At 45.9% G+C, this 22584-nt stretch overlaps 1 protein-coding gene and 1 pseudogene across 14 annotated transcripts in view; both read left to right on the plus strand.

Moving 5' to 3' along the window:
* The window catches only part of HDAC4 (histone deacetylase 4), a 267150-nt gene extending 247572 nt beyond the window's left edge, over positions 1-19578 (plus strand). For all 14 annotated transcript variants that reach the window (XM_055811564.1, XM_055811560.1, XM_055811563.1 and 11 more), the window contains 5 exons: positions 2449-2567; positions 4272-4405; positions 11841-11925; positions 13720-13861; positions 14364-19578. In XM_055811564.1, coding sequence (XP_055667539.1) covers positions 2449-2567; positions 4272-4405; positions 11841-11925; positions 13720-13861; positions 14364-14403 — 520 coding nt within the window. In that variant the 3' untranslated portion in view covers positions 14404-19578. The remainder of the gene's footprint in view (positions 1-2448; positions 2568-4271; positions 4406-11840; positions 11926-13719; positions 13862-14363) is intronic.
* Positions 18235-19644, plus strand: LOC101924574 (uncharacterized; annotated as a pseudogene).
* Positions 19645-22584: the final 2940 nt, after the last annotated feature.

A 22584-nucleotide genomic window follows, 5' to 3' on the forward strand; every position in this document is an offset into this window, starting at 1 on the left:
ACCGCCAGCACCATCGTGCTGCTGGCCGGCTGCCCCCACTGTGGTCCTGCTGGGGCATCAGCGGGTGAGTTGTCCCGCAGCCAAGAAATCGTTTTGGGGCTGCGTGGGTTGCTCGGTGCTGACAGACCATGCCCGCAGCTTAGGGGTGCAGGTTTGGGTTTGCAACCAATTTATGGTGATCCCGCGCATCAACAGAGGTGCTAGCAGCTCCTGTGGTACCGTAACTTTGGGTGAAAGAAAGAAAAATCTGATGATTTTAGCAGGTTTTCGTTTGGTTAGAAATTAAAGAGCTCAGCAGTACTTCAAAGCTCAGGAAAAAAAAAAACAAACAAACTCTGCCACGTGCACTTGCATCGAAACTGCTGCTTTAGTCCTTTGTGAAGGAGGTGGTTTCTACTTTAAAAGTCTGTGGGTTTCACTAAACAGATTTTTGTCGACTGTAAAGTCATCAGCAGAAACTGTGCTATTTTGTCTTCCTTATGTAATCATCTCCCTGAGGACAAAACGTATACGGCAATCATGTCGATTGAGGAAAAAATTAAAATTCCTCTTTCGGGGTTTATTAGAATTAGAAGAAAAAAGATCCTTTTTGCATAGGTTTCTGTGTCTGTGTGCAGAGACTGGCAGGAAGGAAGATTGCAGGAGGCTGTTAGGTTACTATGGCAATTAGTTGGCAGAAAATTAAAACTAGAAGGCTTTTGGTTTTTGGACTACATGGTGTCTGAGAGCCTTGACCAGAGATGTGCTGGGTGTCCCTGGCTGCCTGCTCGGTGATGGTTTGACCAGTACTGGAAGCAGCTCATTGCCTGGTAGATGTTAATGCTCCGTTAAAAAATGAACTCTGCGGAATGCAAAATGGCATGAGCTCAGATCGGTGTTGGGGCTAATACAAGTTGCTGACACTAGCAGATGTCTTGTGGCTGTTTAACATCGTTGTAGCAAGAAATGCGAATTTTTATGGGTGTCTTGATAGCAATCTTGAGCAATCTCAGCACTAAACAGACCTTTCTGGGCTCTTTTTGTTTTTCGGAGCATCACATAACGACTATACTCAATAAAAGTGAAGTTCTCGTGTATGCAAAGATATTTACAGGTTCGTGCTTTTGGTTTATGAATAACTGCAATTCATGTTTTAGAACATTAACCTTTAGCTTTTCCTAGGATGGGGAAGTGGGGAAATACTGTTGTCTTTGGTACCAGCAAGGGACGGCACTGGTCAGGTTGCCCAGGGATACTTCGAAGATTCGGTGGGTACATTAATAATGAAAAAGAACAAAGGAGCGTAACTTGGAAAACATTACTCTGTATAAAGAGCCTTGACATGGAGATTTACAGCCCTCTGTGCGCCTTGTTGCTTTTCTACCATTTCCTGCAGTTATCAGTGCCCAACTGAAAAAAGCAAAACAACTTCCAAGCCCCATGCACGTGGGTACCCCAGCGTGAACTGGAGGCACGAGGTGTTCATCCAAGAGCGCGTGCAACGGGCTTTCTTAATGAGAAAAGACTGGGGATGTCTGCATTGTAATTATTAAGAAGCTCCGTTGCTGGGACTTATTTTCCTTGCTGTAATTTCAGTTCTGCCATGTTTGTGCTGGAGCTGTTAGATGAAGAAGCAACTACTTGCTCTCTGCTCAACTTTCCAGTTTTGTTTACATGGCATCTTGATGTGGGAAATGGGATGTTTGCAACTTGTGTGGGTTTGAACAGAAATTGAGTAGATCGATGGGAAAAGGCCTGTTGCTGAGAAACCATAGACACAGACCTCTTGTTTAATTAAAAAACAGCCTAAATAGATAATAGTTTATGGATGCTAAGCAATTCAGTCCAATTTTAGTGAACAAAATGTTAGAGGATGGGGAACCAGAGTTTGGAGAGGTGTATTTTGGTGGGATATTTGCATATTAAAGCTTTTTGCCCCATGTGACATCCTCAGCCTTTCATTATGGTAAATGAAAAGTGCAGCAAGGAAAAAAAATTAATAGCTTTGCAGATGCTGCAAAGGCTAAAGAAGGCATTTCAAAGGAGTGCCACAAACCAAAGCTGCCATCAGAGAGGTTTCCCAGGTGATTTTGCAGCCTGTGCCAGATGCCCCCTTATTTTCTGCTTATGCCCTCATGCCCTGTACGTATAGCGAGATATGATCACAAGTGGGAAATGCTGCATGTGACAAGTTATTTCCCTAGTCAAAACGTGCGGCTGTTGATGGAGGAAATAATATACCTCACTGAAAAAACTAACATGAGATAAACTTCAGAACTGTACCGTGTGGCGTTACAAGGCGTTCTGTCTGCCAGGCTCTCACCTTGTTAGAAAATAGGAGATGGGCTTCACTACCATGGAGTAATAGTACCAGGTTTTATAACGGGCTTGCTCAAGATGGTTTAAGTGTTCCTACATTTGTTCAAGAGCCAAAGTAACGTGTCTGCCATTGTTAAATTTTTGTTGCAGAACGGTAGTAATGCCCATTGCCAATGAATTTGCCCCAGATGTTGTGCTGGTGTCATCTGGTTTCGATGCGGTGGAAGGCCATCCCACACCCCTTGGAGGATATAATCTATCAGCAAAATGTAAGTTGTGGATTTACAAGAGCAGCGATCCAAAACTGGTGTGAATTGCTGCTGTCCTGGGGACTACAGTGCAGTATTTGCAGCTTTTAACGTTTTGGGGTCTGTCTTCAGATCTTTCATTTCAATGGCAAACTTTTCAGCCTTTTTTGTTGAATATTCATGTGTTCTGTCACTGTACCATATATATTTTCGTCGGGCTGAAGCCTTCATTTCCTTGAAGTGTTGCATATTTCACTTTTGAGTGCAAATAAATTAGATACTGTTTGTAGTCACATCTCTGCAGAAGACAGCTGCTGAATTAGTGTTACACTTATTTTAATGCAAAATTGCAGAAAGAGGCAATGCCAGATGTAAGCAGTATACCTTGCTCTGAACGGTAGCAGAAGTCCATTTCTTCCGTCAGGATACCTTATGAAAAAATCGAGCCGAGTAGTTTTGTTTTCCACCTTTGAAGCAATTATACAGGCCCACAAAAAGCTCCTTTTTGCTTTGGATCCGTGATGTTTTGCATTGCCCAGGAGATGCACTGAAATTCCCTCCCTCCTGCCCTTAGTTATGCTGGGTTTATCTGGCACTGTTTCGTTCAAGTCCATTGAGAAGACAGTTTCTCTTGCAAAGAGATTTTATTATTATTTTTTAAGAGTTTCTTTCAGCCAGGAAACTTACTCTCTACAGTGAACTTCAGAACCTTGTAAGGTAGCTGAACCTATAAACTTTATAATAGAATAAAGTGAAATAGATTTACAAGAGACAAGTTATTTAAGATATCCAGAAACACTTTGTAATGAGAAGGTCTTGTTTACCTGCTTGTTGAGTTTCCCATGCTCTGCTGCTCTCACAAAATGGTTATGGGGTCAGCCATGAATCTTTTTATCTGACTGTTAATTTGCCAATTTGCAAAGGCATTCGCGGGGGTCACTGCAAAACAGAAAGCAGGGAGTGTGGACAGAGGGTAGAAATGCCCTAGATTTTCTTTTGTTTGGATTTTTTTTATTATTTATCTTTTTATTTGAGGGGGAAGGTTGCTTTGAGGACACGTTTTTTAAATCCTCTCAGCTTGGTTCTGTTTTGTTTAAAGGGTAGAAATGTATTGTGTGTCATATGATCAAAGTCCCGCGTGCCCCAGGAATTTTTATAGCATATTATATACGGGAAGAAATGTCTGTTAAGAACTAGATGTCAGATATCTCTGGGGCACTGCGATGCTGCTATCGCAACTGAAAGCACCGGCAGCAATTTTACAGATTTCCCCTTCTCTTCCTCCCTTCCCCGTGCCTCCCCCATGACTGCTCTGACTCGGCATCTTCCGAAGCAGGGCAAAAAGCTGCCTCCTTCCATCCCCTTTCCTTCCTTCTAATTAGATATTTGCTGCTGTATTTAATTCAGGGTGCTGAGGGGTGGTAGGGAGGATGGTGGTGCCTCTCACCTGGGATAAACTGCAGCGTAGTGCTCGTGGGGGAGATACGGATCCGTCCTGCGGTGCACATGGCTTAGCCGGTCCAGCGGGGAAGCGTGGCTGGAATTCTGCAGCGAGCGTATTAAAATCCAACCTGGCTTATATTACACATTGAGTCCTTTCAAATCCCTTGTGGTTTTTTAATATGATGTAATTCCTTTCTATAATTCTTTGATCCTTCGCCAGGAGCCTGATTCCAGCCGCAACCTTTGCCCTTCTCCTGCATTTCCTCTTTTCCCTCCTTACAGGCTTCGGGTACCTGACGAAGCAGCTGATGGGCCTGGCTGGGGGTCGCGTCGTCCTGGCCCTTGAAGGAGGCCATGACCTGACTGCCATTTGCGATGCCTCGGAAGCGTGTGTTTCTGCTTTGCTGGGAAACGAGGTACGGAGACAGGCAAAACCAGGGGCCATGACCTCCACCCCCCTGGAATCTGGGCATCTGATCCTCCAAAACAGTCAATCCGCCAAGTTTTTGTCATTGTTTTGGGTCCTTTTGACATACGTTGATGTAAAGAGTGGATGCTTTATTTGTTTAAAAGCTACCTGTGTTTGGCAATCTATATTATAAGGATTGAAATAAGTAAGAATTGGATTTGGGGTTTATTCTTTACCCATATAATTTGTTTTGTGCTCTTCAGAAAATAACTGGTTAGTCTCATTTCTTTCTGAAGGTGTTGTCCAAGCCTTCCCCTCTCTTTGGCGAGCCCCTCTCTAGCACTACAGCCTGTGCCTGCCGTGCTGGGCAGCTTGCTTGACGTTGGTGTCAATTGTATTTTTTCCTCGATGTTACATTCTCTGTCTCCTGCACGTTGCTGTGTTGGAAAAGCCTCAGCTGCATCACAGAAGTTGGCTGGAAAGGCCAGGGTGTGTGACTGCAAGATAAGAGCCAGACAGAGAAGTACACCCAGGAAATCTAGGGTTTGGATTTTAGGGAGGGGTATTTTCCTGCAGAGGAAACTCTAGATACTTTAGCTTTTCTACCTCGCACCCCCCACCCCGCCATACTTTTAATGTCAGTGGAATTAAGGAGGAAATGATGTTAATTCCCTGTGCCCATCCTCCCTGATGCAGCCTGGCTATCAGCACCCGCTGCAGCCGGCACCAAATGAGCAGCTCACACCTACCTTTCTTCAAATGTGATTGATGATTAGAAGGTCTAGAGTGGTGGCTGTTGACATGTCTTCGGGCTTGGAGAGTTCAGGGTCGTGTACTGCAGAAACATGGCAGCAATGAAATATAGAAATCGGTTATCTGCAGCGAAATCTCAGACTCGGGCTCTTTTGCTTCTGCTGTGCCTGTACCTTTGCATATGCTTCTGTTCAAGAAGCGTATTTTCTGTATAATCTCTGGGCTTTTGAGTATGAGTAACTGGTTAGTTTGGGTCAAGCCTCCCTCCTTCTGGTTCATTCGTCACTTTTGGACACCTGTTCTCCACGTAAGTCCAAATGGTTGTCTTGGATGGGCACGGTAGACTGCAAAAGTGCCTCGCATCCATTTTCCACCTGGCTGCTTGCTCAGCCTGCGGCTGCAGGCACAGTCCCCACTTGGTATCTGCTGTGGGCGTTCTGGTAGAGCAGGGGCTCTGGAGCTGTTCAAAGCAATCATTGAGGATTGATAGCCTGAATTAAAACAGCAGTGTAGTGTGATCCCTTAAGCTAAAAATCCCTGTAGCTAAAAATTTCAGCCTTGGGGAAGCAGCCACAGCAATTGGAAGTTGGAGGTGGCTGTGAAACCTCGGACAGCATTAACGGCTTGGGTAGTGTGTTTGAATTGGTTTAGGTTGTCGCTTTAATTAAGAGATTGCCCTCAGTACCTTGTGGAAACGAGCAAATCTCAAAAGGCCGCGGTAAGAGTAACAGGACAGGACGAGGCTGCAGAGATGACCTCTGAAGGCAGACCTGTCAGATGGTAGAAGGAGGAGGTTCCTTCTGAAGCTTTCACCTGCCTTGGAAAGCACAAACAGGCTCTCTCATCACCGCTCTTTGCGGAAGACACTCTTGGGGCAGGAGCTGAGGGAGGACAGATAGTCAACACCTGAGGGTGCAGCACCACAGAGAGGAGCAGCCAAGCAGCGTTTCAGCTCTGGCTCTGGCTCCAGTGGGAGCTGACTTTGGGGGACGATGGTGACCCGCCCTGAGCAGACTTGCTCTGACTTTATGGTTGCAGTTCAGTGACCCATCAGACTTTCTCAGCTCTGGGAAGTTGGAACAGGGAGCTTGGATCTGTGTGGAGGCGCAGATCAGCTATGTTTGACCTCCAGTCGTAGGAGTACTCTGTCCTGTAGTATCCATACTCCACATGAAGGGCAACAGTGCCTGGGGAAACCTCACTAACCAGTCCAAGAGATAAAACAGCTGGGATTCATCAAAAGTATCTGCTTCAATCATCCAGCATCCCATCTCCAAGCATCCAGAGAGCATCTGCTCCTTGTGCTTGGCCGGGCAGTTCCGATAAGGCTCTCAGCACGGGTAACTGAGCCAACACGCCAGCCTGTGCTCAGCCCTTGGGACAGCCAAAAACACAGGTAGCCAGCTGCTACCTCAGCCTGGGAAGCAACGGAGTTTTTATTGTAGCACCCATCTCAAACTGACAGCTGATGGCACTGGTGTCACCACAGACAATCCCTCTAGCTCCATCCACCTTGGGGTGCAGCTGGTCCTGGTGGCAGGATGGGCTTTGAAGGGGAGACAGAGGAAATAACGTGTGAAGGATGTCATTCCTCTTGCTTAACGTGCCCCTACGATGCGGGCGGGTGACTGCAATGTGGTGTGAAAATCTGTGTGCAATAAATTAGCACTTGATCCAAGCCACAAACGTGTTTGGAAGTGCGAGGCCTTGGGGAGATCTCAGCACTCACGATAGCTTGGATGTTGTCAACTGCCTGAGTGGTTTCATTTAGCAGAATGAATATTGATCCTTAAAGGTAAAAAAAAAACAAAAAAAAACCACCAAACTTTTTTTTTTTTTTTAATCAGTGTATCAGGACAGTTATAAGGCACTTTTAAAATACTTAAAGATGGACCTGTTCTCGCTTTTCCTAGGTGGGCTATAAGGCTGCGCAGATATCATGGTAATGTTCCCTGACTTACCCGCACATCAAAAAGCAGGAAACACTAGTTTTATCAAGGTCTTTTATAAAATCTTTTTAATGCAAGGAAGTTGGAGGGAACTGCTGTTGCTTTGTCCCACAACCCTTTGATGAAGTTTGATATACAGTGTGTTAGACGATTTCGCATGCGTGCACATGGACAGCCAGCTGCGGCCGGCGACGGGCTGTGGGGAGGTTTGCTGGCTGAAGAGCAGTGCTGGAGTTACACGGGGAAATGGTAGGAAATGAGGGGAACGGTGCCAGTCCCCAAAGCGTCTGCGTTCACCGGTGGAGATCAAAACTCCCCCTTCGGAAAGCGCGTTCGGCAAAGGCAAGAGCCGGCTTGTTCCCAACTGTCCAGGAAATTAAAACAGAGCTTTAGCTTTGCAGCAGATTATTTTAATGTGAAATGAGTTAGCACCAGGCAAAGTCGCTTGAAAGTGTACGTATATTGCTTTAGTTACAACTTTAGTTGTGCAAAACTAACACAACTTCAGTTGAAAAATCAAAGATGGGCATAACGCAGGGAAGATCTGCTGGTCGTAATTTAGACCAGTAAGCCCCGTTCCTCTCACATATTACCCAAAGTGTGTTCTAAAAGGACTCAAAGCAGCCTCTGAGAGCAGTGTGCCAGCAGCGCTGGAGGGCCGAGGAGGCAGCAGCCGTGCAGAATTGCTCACTCCATCATGGGCATCACCAGCCTTTACCCTTCAAACCAGCTTCTGCCCCGTGGTAAATGGTGTTTGTGAACTGTCTCTTCCCAGGGAGCAATGCAGCTGTTCAAGCACTGGAGCATCAGTAGTGTTAGCACCATGCCTGGACCAGGGTGTGGAGCTCCTGTATCATGGGAGCTGCTAACGGTGGGGAGAGAGATGGGAGGCACGTGCTGGGGGACGTGGTCCTGGAGCTCGGAAGCACTCGCAGTGCTGCCTGTTGCTGCTACAAATGCTTTGTCGTTTTTCAGGCCCAGGTAGCGGAGATGTGTCCAGTGTCAGACTCTGGACATCCTGCATAAACAAGAAGGTGATAATAAGCAGGTGCTTAAAACCTTTGCCTAAAGCCCAGAGATATTTTCTTCTTTTTCCAGGAGAGCAATGGGTGAGGCTGTTGTCTGTGAGTGTTATTTCGGGAGGAGGAGCATGCAATGGAAACAATTCACACGTGTGGCCGGGCCGCCTGATGTTGCATGCTTTATATCAGTATCAGCCGAGAGGCATTAGAAAGCTCTTACTTAAAAGATTTGTCCAGGAATTGCTTTTGCCTTCACTTAATGTCGTACAGAAGCCAATTTGGACTAGAATTATTTTTAGAGTGGAGTATTTATAAAAAGTGCAATCCATAATTATTAAATCTGGAATGGAGCAATTTCTAGTCCTCACAAAGTACCTATGGAATGGTTGCCATGTGGTCGCAAGAGCAGATCTCTTGGCTGCAGCTTCTCTTGGCTTTGAACAGAAGTTGCAGTTAAACTTTGCCGTTTATTTTTTTTTTTATATATATTTTTTTTAACTGTTAAACTGTGTCTGCTTCTTTTCTGGGGAATATCCCTGGTTGGACCTTGACTGCTATTTTCAGAGACAATTAACAGCTGTGGACATCTCTTGTTTTGGATACCCAACCTTGGAGGTTTGTGACAAATTCATGTTCTTAGTTGGAGAACCAGGGGCAGCAAGAGGGAAAGAAAGGAAAAAAGATGGGCTTGGAGAGCATCAGATCTGTGGAACGTTTTTTCTTGAGTATGTAGTTGGTTTTGAGATGTCTTGAGCTCTTGTGAGTCTAATCCAAGCCGTTGGCCATGCACGTGAACCAAGTAGAGCTGCTCTACTGAGGCATCCTGACCTACCAGAGACTCCTGTTGTGCCAGAGGAAACCAGTATCCTCCCCAGAGTCATCTGCTGAAAGCAAATAACCCCATCTCCTTCCGCTGGATGACCTTTTTATAATGTTTCATCATTTTTTATTATAATTGTTGTTGTTGTTTTTTTTTTTTTTAATAAATTGGAAGTTCTGTGCTGCAGATCCAGCTCCTTTCCTGGGAGGCATGCTGGTGCCACGGAGGGAGGCCACCCTGACTCCTGCCTGCTGCTGGAGCCATGCCTGTGCAGTGTTACTGTGCTGCTGCTGTTTCCGAAGGAGGGCAGGAGCCCCATGAATGTGTTGTGAGGTCTTTGCTGGCTCTTCCTGAGAATGAAAAAAAATGGGGAAAAAAAACCCACAACAAACTAATTATAGCTGTGGGTTAGTTTTATTTGAGCTCAGGCTTCTCGTCCAGTGGGAATTGAAGCAACTATCATAGCTGCAACAATAAAAGGTTTAACAACTTCGTAAACAGCAAAGGGCACAGTTCTAGCTTTTCAGAGGATGGTCATCTCAGGGTGAGAAGAGTAACCCAGTCGAAGAAGGCGTTCTCCTCTCCTTGAGTTTATTTTTTAAAGGAAAGCAAGTAAAAACTAAACCCTCCAGCAGTGCTGTTAGCAGCTTTCCTCCGGGAAAGAACACGCATGCTTCCCCTGCAGAACAGACTGTGCCTGGGATGCACCCCCCACGGTCTTGATGGAGGAGGATGTTTGAGGCTCGTTGTCTTTACTGATGTTTTCTGCCACCAGATAGAGCCCTGGCTTGCTGCTCCATGGCACCCACAGCAGCGTAAAAAACACTGTGAGAAGGATGTGGTTTTTCAGGGTGTTGATCTAATTTCTCTTCTTCTGTACTGACCAAAGGCTGCTGGGGCTGGGGTGGATACAGGCTGAGCTTTCTAGCAGATGAGAGGAAAATATCTTCTAGAAAGCAGGAGGAAATGCTGTCAAGCGAGGAGACAGCATTCTCTTGCTCTCCTCCTTTTCTCATTCTCACTTCTTTCCCCTGCCCTGGCTGCCAGAGCACTTTCATGCCTGCAGAATGGGAAAAGTGATGTCCTTCGTTGCTGCAGGGAGCTCTGGAGCTGTTGCCAGTCGGTCGCCATAGTGCATTTGTCTGTGCCAATGTAAAGGTGAACTGGATCCCCTGGTGGTTTTGTAACCTCCTGACTGCAGACTGCAAGGGCAACTCTTCTCCTGGGTGGCAGGAGAACTTGCACCCCAAAGCAAAGTGATATGTGCACCTAGTTTGGATGTTAGTTTTCTGTATAGTGAGTCTCAAAGTGTGCAGAAGCTTTTTGCTCTAAAGCACTATTAGTTTAGGAGCACTTTTATTTCTTTATTTAAAACAGCTGTGCTGATCAAAGCATGGTCTCAGTGATCTACGCTACCGCTGTGAGCCAGCACCGCTTGGTCAGCAGAGATGTGTGTTCCCTGCCTGATACAGCTGGGATGGCCGAAATCTCTGATGGAGACGTAGCTCCGGTGGGAAAACCACCTCCCCTTGCTGGGACAGCTTATTTCACAGCCGTGGGCTGGAGTGCTCTGTGCTGGCAGCAGTGTGGGTTTGCCAGTGGGGACTGCATCCAAACCAGCCCTTGGCTAGTACAGTCCTGCAAGGCAGCTCCATCAGCATCGTACTGCCCACGCAGGTTTCGTATCCAGGCTTTTACAGGTAGATCCATGCTGCAGAGCTTTGCTCTGGTGTAACTGGAGCAGGACTTAGAGGAGCTTCTTTAAAGTGGCATTTCCTAATTCATCCCTGTGTAGCCAAATGAAGATACGCTTGTTGTCCCATGTTCCTTTTTAGGTAAATTGTTCTTAGTGCTTTGATATTGTATTGTTGTGAACAGTCGGTAGCAAAGGCAGCGCTGCCGTTGGGAGGGTGGTGTGTGGCTCACAGCAAACAGAAGTCATCTACCTGCTGTTTGCATTTAGAGCATCAAAGCAGCCAAGCCCAGAACGATACCTGCCTGTTATGTGCGTGTGCACTGAACATTTTCGGGACTCCTTCTCTGTCATCTTTAAACTTAAATTCTCAATACCAGCACCATGTTCTTTTTTGTGTAAAGATGTCACGGTTTTGTACAAAGAGCAAAGGGAAGAAGCCAGCATCAAAAAGCCTAAATTTGAATACCTAATTATGAGCCTTTACCAGTAACTTCAAGGCAGTTTTTTTAAGGATTAACTTACAGATCTAATGCTGCTCTGCCCCGGCAAAACTAACCCAGCAGCTGGTAAGAGGCATTGACGGTGACTGCAGTTATAGTCACGCTGAGTGTGGCTTTAAAGCAGTGTTTTGTGTTTTCTCTGCATGAAAATTAGGCTGTTTACTCCTAGGGTACAGATTTTTTCAGTTAAGAGTTAATAAATATGCTGGATTAGGTATTCAGCAGAATTAAAAAGCTACCCCTTTTATTTCTTTAGAGGAAAACCAGAAGTGTGGCTGTTTTAAGTCCCTTGTATTTGCACTTTTTTGTTGTTTTAAGAGTGAAAACTTTGCAAAAAGGTAGATCTGAGAAATAGTTTATAAAGATCTGTCGTAAAAGCAGCCTTATTTTTCGGGTCTGTGTAATAGTGCCTCTTTGTACGGTCCAATCAGTGGCTGCAGCAAGTTCTTTAGGAGCAGCCCCTGTGCTGCACGGCTGCTAAGCCCAGCGGAGCTGCAGCGTTTTGTGTGCGGAGGAGGCTGCACCGAGTATCACAAGGGCACTTAGGAGGTCTGTGTATTTGGATGTTTAACTAAAGGTGGAAAACAGGAACAAAGGGAATGGAATCGAGGCTTGATACGGCAGAGCCCTTTGCTAAATTGCTCTTAATGCCTGGTCTCTAACTTGAGATAACATTTCTTCGGTGTTCCTCTTTCTTTCCAGCTTGATCCTCTTCCAGAAAAGGTTTTCCAGCAGCGAGCAAACGCTAATGCGGTGCATTCAATGGAGAAAGTGATTGAGATACACAGTGAGTACAGCCCCATTCACGCAGCTGGTTCCCTGTCGGGTTGCCCCGTGGGGCACCCATTTGACTTCTCCATCATCTTGGCAACTCCATGTTCCCTTGTCCTCATTTGTGAATCATGAACTGGATTTGTGCAGCCACAAGCTGGTCTTACTGTGCGTGCAGAAGAGGATCGAGTGATGCACGGGGAGCAGTTGATTCAGGGAAATACTTTAGCACTTCAGGAGGAATTAGTATTAAAACCTCTAAAATCTCCGTAAAGGACAGGACAGGCCGTCCTGTGCTTAGAGTGTGCTCTTACCTCTTCAAAAGCATTCAAGGATCTCTGAGTAACTTGTCTCGTTGGGTGTTGTGGCACCCATTAATGAAGAATGGATAGGCATGAAAGTTAAACAGCATTGCATAAAGTTGCTAATATTCTAGGTTTATTTAGCTGGGGAGGTTAAAAACATGTAGTTGAAGCTTTCCTAGGGATATTTTTGGGGAACGGCGCGAAAGAGCCTGAGTAACATGGGGATCCCACTGCTACGTCCTGTCATCTTCCTGTGGTCTAAAACTTGGAGGGGGGCTAATCTCCCTTTTATATGGCAAAAACAGAACTTAATAGACAGCAAAGGATTTTTTTTTTTTATTATTTTTTTTCCCCATGAAAAATGCCAGGTGTCTTTAGAAATTACAATTCCATTTCCAGAAGCTGCTCTGCAGAGTGAGTGCTTAGCACCGATGGGGCACCTCAGCAGCACCTTGAGCCAGCCAATGAATGTATCTTTTCCCTTAAAATGAGCTCAGCAAATTAAAAGGGGCTTTGACTAAGATCCTCAGATCTGCTGCATAGCACAGGAGAAGTGAAGATGTTTGAAAACAAGTCCCTCTTCCCCATCGGCTGGCCTCACTGTATGGGTTCTTGCTTTCCGGCTTTGCTGTGGCTTCTTGGGTGACCAGTAAATTTGGTGTGTCCTGCCTGGTGGCCAAGGGAACGTCCTTTATTCTCTCCCTCTGAAGCCTTCCCTGTGCTCTACAGTCAGAAATGTTGGCAGACTGCTGACGTAAAAATTAAATACAACTTCGATTTCTTTAGTCTGAGATGATTTGCCCACAAAAAGAACGTTGGAGTTAGCAACTGAATGCAGGTGTCCAGTTCAAATCTGGGCTACGTCCTTCCCCGTCACGTATTTTTCCTTAGGTGTAAAAGTTTCTGAGGGTTTTAAAGTGAAAAAGAAACATCAAGGGTTTTTTAGAGCACCTAAGCCGCCCCTTTCATAAAGGCAGAGGGATGCTGTGCACCTCTGTGCAGCTTGGATCCTCACCTCCAGCACTCCTTGTGCCTTTGTCCTTTTGCAGATCCAGTTTCCACCTCCTGCCTGCCTTCCCTAGCCGAAGGAGAGTGTCTTTCGTTGCCAGACAGCAATGCAGCCCAGCTTTGACATCCTAGGTGTCCTTAAGGGATGTGTGGGTGCATGTCTGTCAATGCTCTCAATACCTTTTGGATTTAAAATCTGTTTTTTTAAGACAGCAGCATTAGCAGCTCCTCTGTTAGTACAGTAGCATGGTCACAGCTCACAGGGATCGCTCGGGCCTTGCCAGGGCTCCCTTGGCACACATTCGCAGGAACCCGCTTCCACCCGCAGCTTCCTGGCACCTCAGGGTGGTCCTTGAAGCGAGAGTGAGCGTGGATCGAGGTTGCATTTTGCAGAGGCGTGAGGAGTGTTCCCCAGGCAGTTCTCCAGCTGTCTGCGTGGGGCTGGACCTGTGGCGGTGCGGGTGTCCTGACTGCCTCTCTTCTCACCTCTGCCCCAGGCAAGTACTGGCATTCACTCCAGCGTTACGCTTCCACGGTGGGATACTCCCTGGTTGAGGCTCAGAAGTGCGAGAACGAGGAGGCAGAGACTGTAACAGCCATGGCATCTCTGTCAGTGGGCGTGAAGCCAGCTGAGAAGAGGTGAGTCGCTTTGCTTCCCATTTATCGTCGCGTCTCGGAGTCTGCCCAGGCAGGGGGAGACACGGTGGGCAGCCTTCTAGCTTAATCCTATCCTTTTAACCATTGCACGTGCCTTCCCCACATCTCCTGCCCTGCATGGGTTCTCTAAAGACCTCATGGGCTGCAGAACACCAGTGCCACGAGATCTCTGTGTGACCTTAGTACGGTGCACACGGTGCCAGACCCTTCTGCTCCAGCCAGAGCTGAGCATGGGTTTGGACCACAATAGGAAATAGGTTTTGCTGCAAAAAAATGTTCACATCGCGCAAGCAAAACCATATTGTCTTAAAAGCCATTCTCGGTGGCAAGTTTTAATTCCGGGTGAGCACAGCTGCGTGGGTGGGAAGGTGATGGGAATGCAAGGCGTGAGACTTAGCACCACTAATTGTCCAGCTCTGCCGTGCTCAACCCTCATTTCTTTCTTGCCTCCCTTCCCATCCTACCTGGCTGTGAAACCGCTCAGACCTGATGATGAACCCATGGAAGAGGAACCTCCCCTGTAGCATTCACCGTCGAGCTGGAGTTCTCCTGTTTGTTCGTCTTTGTCTTGAAGCTCTGCCAAGAAGCTTTCTCTTGTTACTCCTGCGTCCTGTCACGGTTTTTTCCAGAATACGGAAGGACAACCAGGTGTAAAACAAAGCAACCGAAAACAAAATCTCTCCATATCTATATGCGTCTACAGTATATATTTGCTGAAAAAGAAAAATGCCGGTGAAGAGCAGTAAAGGACTGACATGCTGGGCACTCTTCCTCTGGTCCTCACTGGGAGCGGAAAGGGGAACAACGCCCGTGAAGTCTTCGGCAGAGTTGCCAAAAAAAAAAAAAAAAAAAAATCGAAGGTTCAACAACACATATGAAAATAAAATGAACAAACCTTAACGTAAAACTGGTGCTTACAATTTGATTACCCACAATTCAGCAATCTCCGCTTGAACCACTCGACCCATCTTGTAGTTTCATTTCTTGGATTTTTTAAATGGCTCTTGCCTGCCTGTGAGTCAACGACATTCTTGTCGAAACCAGAACAATGGGAGATGGTGTATTTTTAATGGGGAGGGACAGGGATAGAGGGACTCATCTTACATCTAAAGGAAAGGGAAAAAGAAGGGGGGAAACGGTAGCCCAGATGGAGTCGGCTTTATTGTCTCCAAAGCCATCTGAAGATGAGTTTGTGCCTTTTTTTTTAATTGATGGATTTGGTGCAGCTGGATTTTCTGAAGTTTGAGGAACAATGCCTTAAGTAAAAAACAAAACAAAACAAAAAAAAAACCACAAACAAACAAAAAAAAACCACACAAAGAACACAGCAGTTCGTGAATATTTTTCCTCTGGTTGGGAAAGCCGAGAACTGCCATCAGGAAGGAAGACTTTTTGGCTTGTGCTGGCATGATGGTGGGAAGCAGGCATCAGCTGAGCAGAGCGTCTCCAAAAACTGTCTACAAGTTTGGATTTGTTTTGTTTTCTTTCATTGCTGTTTCAAAGGAAAAAAAAAAAAAAGAAAAAAAAAATTAAGGTAGTTGCCAGGAAAGTGGCAAATACTGTTGGGTCTTTGAAATTCAACCATTTTTAAAAACAAATTTTCAAATGTTTTCTCTCTTCTACATTATCTAGTAATTGAACTTATCAATTTGGTTGTTGAAGCATGTATTAGACACAAATGCAGGTTTAAGACTGGAATGCTTTTTATTAAAAGCAACTAGCATGAGATATTGCTTAAATTGTTAGGTATAAATATATATATGTGTATAATGTATATTCCAAATGTATTCCAAGCTTAGAAACCGGATTCCTATGAATTATTGATAAAAATATTTATGATGCATTTATAGAAAAATATATGTAATAAATGCATACTATAACAGTAGCCATTGGAAGCTCCCTAGGGACAGATTTGTGAATTGGAACGTAAAAGGTGCTTTTGGAAAAGGATCCAGGTTGAAACTTGAGGACTTTCAGATGACAGGTTGGAAAGTTTTTCAGAAAGCCAACACGTTAGCCACTGGGCAACTACCCTAAACATTTGTATTTTAATTTAAGGTTTTTAGTTGTGATCCTTTTCTAACAAACAAAAAAAAAAAAGTTTTTTATAGCAAAGACTATGAATTTGCTGTTAATTTTTATATTGATATTTCACAAAACCCTAAAGAAGCCTTGTTTGTGTGACTCTGACATTTATTTTCTATTTGGCAGGTTTTGTTTCTGAATGGCAATAGCGTCTAAACAACCTTTTTTCCTCCCACTTTTCTGGCTTGTACATTGTTTTCCTTTTTTTTTTTTTTTTTTTAATTTTTTTCCTTTTTTCTTAAGTGTTTTTGTACAGTGAGCAGCTTTCTGCAGGCGTAAGGAACTGTGGCAGATTGTCAGAGTTTATTTTTCAGAAAGGGTGCGTTTTATCGAGGAGGAGGGAATGCGATGGGCTCTTTTGTATAATGATACCGCCGACTGTATATTTCCTCAGTTCTGTTATAGTAGCTGTGTAAAGAAAATAAGGAGTTTTCGTACCTTCGACGTAGTAGTATTCCAATGGGCGATGTCTTTGTCCTCCGCGCGGATCGTGGCGAGGCTCACAGGGGGCTTCGGTAGCCCCTTGCCCTTGGGAAGGCTTGTGGGACACTCGTGGGACAGCTGGCATTTTCTCTCCGCCGGACAGACGGACACGCAGACATGCACGCACACCTCCCCCCGTCCTCTTTCTCTCTCTCTCTCTTTCTCTCCTCTTCTTCTTCCCGGCGCTGGTAGGGTTGGAGAACTTTTCCCAAAGGCGTTTGTCCCCCCTGCGAGGAGGTGGCTGCCCTGTGCCAGCCTCGGCTGTCGCCTCCTGCAAGCGGCGGGTCGGAGGAGCAGCAAAGCCCTGCCGCGAGGAGATGGAGCAGCTTAGAGGAGACCGGATTGACACACGTGCCTTCTTACAGCACTGTAGGATAGCACACACCCCTCGTCTGAACAACCAAGGGTAGCTCTTCTTTTTTTTTTTTTTTTTAATTATTATTATTTTATTCTGTTACGATGACGACTGACGGGGTCGCTTCCAGTAACTTATTTTTTTTCCAGTTCTCGAAGCAGCCGTTTTCATTCCATTCAGGACTCGCTTGCGGGAGGAATTTGAAGCATAATCAAATGTATGAGCAAATGCAAGAGGCTTTTGTTTTATTCCTTGGTTTATAATGCAATTTAAAAACCAGACACTACTGTATTTGAGTTTTGCAAACCCAAGTACGTGCTAAAATTCTGAATAGCTTTGGTCATGTAGGACCATCCTCAGCATGTTCTAAAAATAATCTTACCGTGTAAAAACACGACGTACCTGGGGATGTTGCGGTTTGTTTTTTTTCAACTGACCACTTTGCTGCTGTGATCTAAAATTAATCTGGCTGCCGAGTCTGGTGACTGACTTTTAAATCTTCCTTTTGCCGTGTACACGCTGTGGGCAGTAACCATGTTTACACGATCGATTCTGTTGTCAGCTCTTCGCTGGAGGATTTGTGTATTTCTCCTCTCGGTCGTGGCAAAGCTTTTTCTTTTCTTTTTGCGTTCCTGAGAGCCGCCGGCTGGCCGTGCTGAGCTGGTTTCTTTCTAAAAATCGGAGGAGCTTGTCAGGATGCCACCTTCATTTCTTTCCGTCGTTTCGCTCAGCTTTTTGCCAGGGATGGAAAGATTTTTCCTGAGATGTTAGAGCTCGTCTCCTCCAAACTCCCGGCGATACGGATTTGTCTTGCAGCGGCGCCTGCTCCCCGGGCAGGGTGGGGATGCTCTTCGGGGCCGGTGCAGGCATGGAGAGGGGGGGAAGAGCCCTCGTTTTGAGGCTCACCGGGTTTTTTTCACCTTTTGAGCCGTTAGCTTCTTCATTTCAGATGACTTTGCCATAGGGCGGCTGTGCCAGCGGAGTGGGAGCCCAGGATGCTCCTGCATCCCAGCACGGTGCTGCCCAGGGCATCCTTTGTACCTGCTTGGAAAGAAAAGAGCATCTTTAAATCCTCTTTACAGAGAAGCGAGGCCCAGTTTGCAGTACACAAGTAATCATTGGGGGGTTTTGTTGGTTTTTGGTTTTGTGTTTTGGGGTTTGTTTTGGTTTTTTTTTTTTTTACTTTCAATACAAAACATTCCTTTTTTTATTAGTCACAGTCATGTATTCATTCCATTCTTCCTTTTGTAAACTTTTTTGGGCCCATGTCTTTTACGGGCATTGATATATATAAATATATATATAAATATATATGAATATATTTTTTTAAGTTTCCTACACCTTGAGGTTGCATGGTCTGTAAGGTTGGCATGTCTTTATATTGTATACAGATTTTGCACGCCAAACTTGGCAGCTTTGAAAATGAAAAAAAAAAAAAAATTGTGGTTTTGGGTTTTTTTGGGTTGGTTTTTTTTTGGTTTTTTTTTTTTTTTTCCTCTCGTGGCATTTGCGGAGACTAAAGGTTGGGATGTTCTTGTCACACACACACATGCACCCACGCACGCACCCACACAGCTACACACGAAGGAGAGTGGGAACATTTTTTGCGTCTTACTGAACTTAATAAGAAATCGTGCTTTTTATTGTTAAAGAGTAAATAAAAAGGACTACTTAAACATTTCTCATTTTAAGAAGAAAAAAAAAAAAAGACGTTTATCTAGCACTTGTGACTTACCAATAATAGAGTTTATTGTATTTATGTGGAAACAGTGTTTTTAGGGAAACTACGCAGAACACACAAAGTAAACTGCCTGTGTCATTTTTATTTTTTTTTTCCTTTTAACTTGGGTTGGTATTTTGGTTTGATTTCTCAGCTGGGTGGGGAGGTTGGATGCAACCTTTTGTCAATACACGTAGTCATTAATTCAAAGGAGATGAATGATGAGGACTTTAAAGAGTTAACTCTTCAGCACAGCTGTGTTAACTTTTTTAAAATTACTTTTACATGATGTATTATTGCTAGGTTTCACTTTAAACAGTCGTGTACTGTGCAACACTGTGGTTTAAAACGAGACTTTACATCAAAAGGAAAATGTGTTTCTTCATTGTCATGAAGTTGAGCTCGTTCTCAGCTCATCTTCACTTTGTCTTTGATATTGATGAAAAAGTATCCTATTGAAAGAAAATAAATTAACACTTTTCTGTGCTCCATAGTGGAGGCGCTATTTTCCAATTTATGAGGATGACAAACTTATATATATAATATATATATAAAAGTGGGGGGAGGGGTTGAAACATTATTCACCCAAGAGCTTATTACAGATATGTAGTATCAAAAAGTTGTAACTATATTATATTCTACTTTATACCTATACATGCTCAGTATGACGTCACCATTGGTAGCAGCTACCGGTTTACGCTGTAATTTAGACACAATTTCACTCTTATTGTATGGACCCTACTTTAAGTGATGGTAGCATTCTTTGTGCTAAATTTTCTGATGGTCCTTTCTTTTTCTTGGTGGAGTTGGAATATTTTTCTCATTCTTGTTTTTGTTTGGGTTTTTTTTGTTTTCTTTTCTTTTCTCTTCTATCTTTTTTTCTTTTTCTTTTCTTTTTTTTTCTTTTTTTTTTTTTTTTACTGGCCAATGGTGTCTTTTCTCTGACAGTACCAACTTCAATTTCAACTTTATTAGGAGTCCAGTATTTTGTACCACATTATGACAACTTGTTATTCTTGTGGTGTAAATAAAAAGAAAAAGTTAATTATAGTATCACCTTGGTTTCTGTTGCTGATCTTCTTTTCATCTGGGTGCCTGTGGTGTGATGTGATATTTCATTAAACAAAATGGTTTCTTGATGTCATGGAAGGGGTGTCTGGGTGCTGAAGCAGCTTTTTGGTCAAAGGATACCCATGTGTATGTCAGGATGCTCACGGTAGAAAAATTGCTAGAGCTTCTGCCCGGTTTCCTAGCTGTTCCGAGACACGTGCTGACGAGTGCCTGCATGGGGAGGGGTGTAGAATAATAAAAAAATATCCCACTGAAATACAATTTCCAGCAAGAAATCTGTGAGAGCAGCTGAACTTCCCCCCAAAACCACCAGTGAGTGAAAAGCAGGAAAACCAGGAGGGGAAACCTGAGCGTTTGTGTCCAGCTCTGTCAGTGCTTTGCTCGCTGGAGCTGGAGTGCTTCGAAGCCAGCTGGGTACGAGCCCTCCCGCCCGCTGGTTCTGTAGGGAGCGAGGCGTGAGCCACAGAGGTCCTTGTTCCCATTTCGTGTGGTGCCCGTATCCGCAGGGCTGTGGCCCGTCCCACTTCAACCGATGTCCCTCGCCTCCAGGGTGAGTCCCATTCCCATGCCCGATGGTCTGGTTCTGCTCTGCCCAGTGGTGAGGCTGGGTGGGAGGCTCTCCCCCAAACCCACGCGCCACGTCTGCCCCATGGGGACAGATCCTCCATGCTTGCCTGTGCTGTGCGTGGCTCAGGACTGGTTCTCGGTGTTGCCCTCAAGTTGGGAGGTGAAGTAGATCCATGTTTTCTCTTTCATGGTCTCATTTAGATGTGGTTTCCCTCTATTTAGCCTCTGTATCATCCTGCTCATCCCAGGAGCCCACCAAACCATCAAAAATCAACCTTCTCCGTTGACATCAACTGGAGGCATCCTCTGATTCCCAAGCAACCAGCTACACTTCAGGCCTGATACCCTTTCACTGTTTCCCTCCTGGAGGGAGAAGACAAGTCCTTGGGGCTCGTGTTTAAGCCAAGGCTCATGCACCTCTGCGGAGCGGACTTACCCATCGTGTGGGAACTGCTGCAGAGCAGCCCTGGTGTGCAAGGGAATGAGCCTGACGCCATCTGCCCTGGCGAGCAGCCTTCAGCTTCGTGTCCCAGCCTGTGAGTAGTGTATGAAGCAGGGAAGAGTAGTCAAAGATAGTCTAGGGACCCACTCATGGCTTCAGTGTCTGACGCCACCGGCAAAACCTAAGCAGCTGGCCAAGGAGGAAATTGCCTTTCCTTCCACAGGCCTGGATGCGCGCTTCTTGCTCGTGCGGGAATGAGCCTGCCAGTGCTCGGGGTGATCTCCACAGCCGCTGCGCTAGCCTGTCTGCTCGGCAGAGCAGTGCCACGAGCTGGGGAGTCTGGTAGTAGAAATAGCAGGTTGATGTTCACGGTGTCTGCAGGGCGTCTCGTGCAAGGTGTAGGGGAGAGCACACAGGAGGAAGTTGTTTTCTTGTGAGCCCCACGATCCCTCGGCAAAGCACTGCTGCTGCCCCGCGTGCTCGCTGCAGCCCTCTGCATGTGTGGGGAGCATCGTGCTCCAAGACATGGAGGCTGAGACCTGGGGCAGGACAGCCAGGGCAAAGGTGCAAAGCCACAACGGTCCGTGGCACGTGCCTCTGCTCTGCAGGAAAGAGACAAAGTTACTCACGGCCAAAGCCCACCTAAGCCATTGCACTTAGAGATGGCGAGAGGACCAGAGCAGTGATCCTGGGCATCACCCCACAGGACAGCCAGCATCGCCTGTTGCTCCAGCTGTAGACTGGGAAGGCCTGAGCGGGCAGAGCCCCTGTGTGCGGGCAGGGTGACGGCCCTGGGATGGGGCTTATTTAGGACCATGAGTGACGCGGGGGTGGCGGCTGGCTGTAACATCTGCCAGCACAGCTGGGAGGGCGACTGCGAGAGGAACCATGGGGGTCTTCTGGGCAGAAGGTTGGGAAGGGTCTTCCAGAGAGCCTTCCAGGAGCTGGGGGACCTCATCTGCTGGTGTGAAACCTACTGCCGGGTGATCCAGACTGATTCTTACAGCCTTGAGGCAGAGAGCTTGTCCTGGGGGGAGCGGGGATTGTTTCAAATATGATTTCAGTCCCCATACAGTGCATTTGTCAGAGGCTGCTAATCCTTTAAGAAGCCCCAGGTCTCACTCTGCGAAGCCAAATGTGCACTTTGGGCTCTGATAAATATTCGTTGCTGAGTGGTGGTTTTGAGGCCCTACAAATTAGCGTGATGGAGGGAGGCTGTTTAAAAGCGTTGGGCTGGGTGTTTTGGAGGGCAGCCTGTGACAGGGCTTGCTTTGGCGTCCCCAGGACCCACGGTATCTGATTATCTGCATCTGCAACAATACTTTTTCCTTCTCCAAATCCACTGGTTAAAACCTGCTGGTCCAGCCCCAGGCATGCAGCTTGCTGGGGAGCAGGACCTGGTCCGTGAGTGTTGACGTGTCAGGCCTGCAAATGCATCTGCGATCCAGAGCTGCCTTAATCTCGCTTGAAATGCTCTGGGCTTGCTGTGAGCACATGGACGTAAACCTGATGCGATGCAGCGGGGAGGGTTAAACTCAACGGCATGGCACCCGCGCCGGGGTCTCGGCATGAAATATATTATTTCAATAACTGCTGCTTTAGCCGTGGAAATTTTTATAGCCAGAAATCTGTTGATCCTAAAGAAAATAATGTTTCTCTGCAACGAAGGTGCCCCAACCCCTTTGAGGTGGTTCCCTCCCAGCTCCTGCGATGGGTGTCTATGGCTGGGTGCAAGGGATGGATGCCCGGCTGGGCACCAGGGTGGGTGCTGTTCCACACTCTTCCCGAGGCTCTTCAAGGGTTAGATTTTTTTTTTTTTCACCCATTTTATAAGGTTTTTTTAGAGGAGAAAGAGGCTTTTTCTCACTCTGGGCAGCAAGTCAAGGTTTTGTGCTTTAAATTAATGTCTCTGTAGCAATGGAAGTGCTGCAGGGGGAAGAACAGGGTCTAATATTAAATATACAGCCTGAGTGCACAGGGGG

The sequence above is a fragment of the Falco peregrinus genome, chromosome 8 (genome assembly GCF_023634155.1).
Source record: "Falco peregrinus isolate bFalPer1 chromosome 8, bFalPer1.pri, whole genome shotgun sequence".
In the NCBI taxonomy this organism is placed as follows: domain Eukaryota; kingdom Metazoa; phylum Chordata; class Aves; order Falconiformes; family Falconidae; genus Falco; species Falco peregrinus.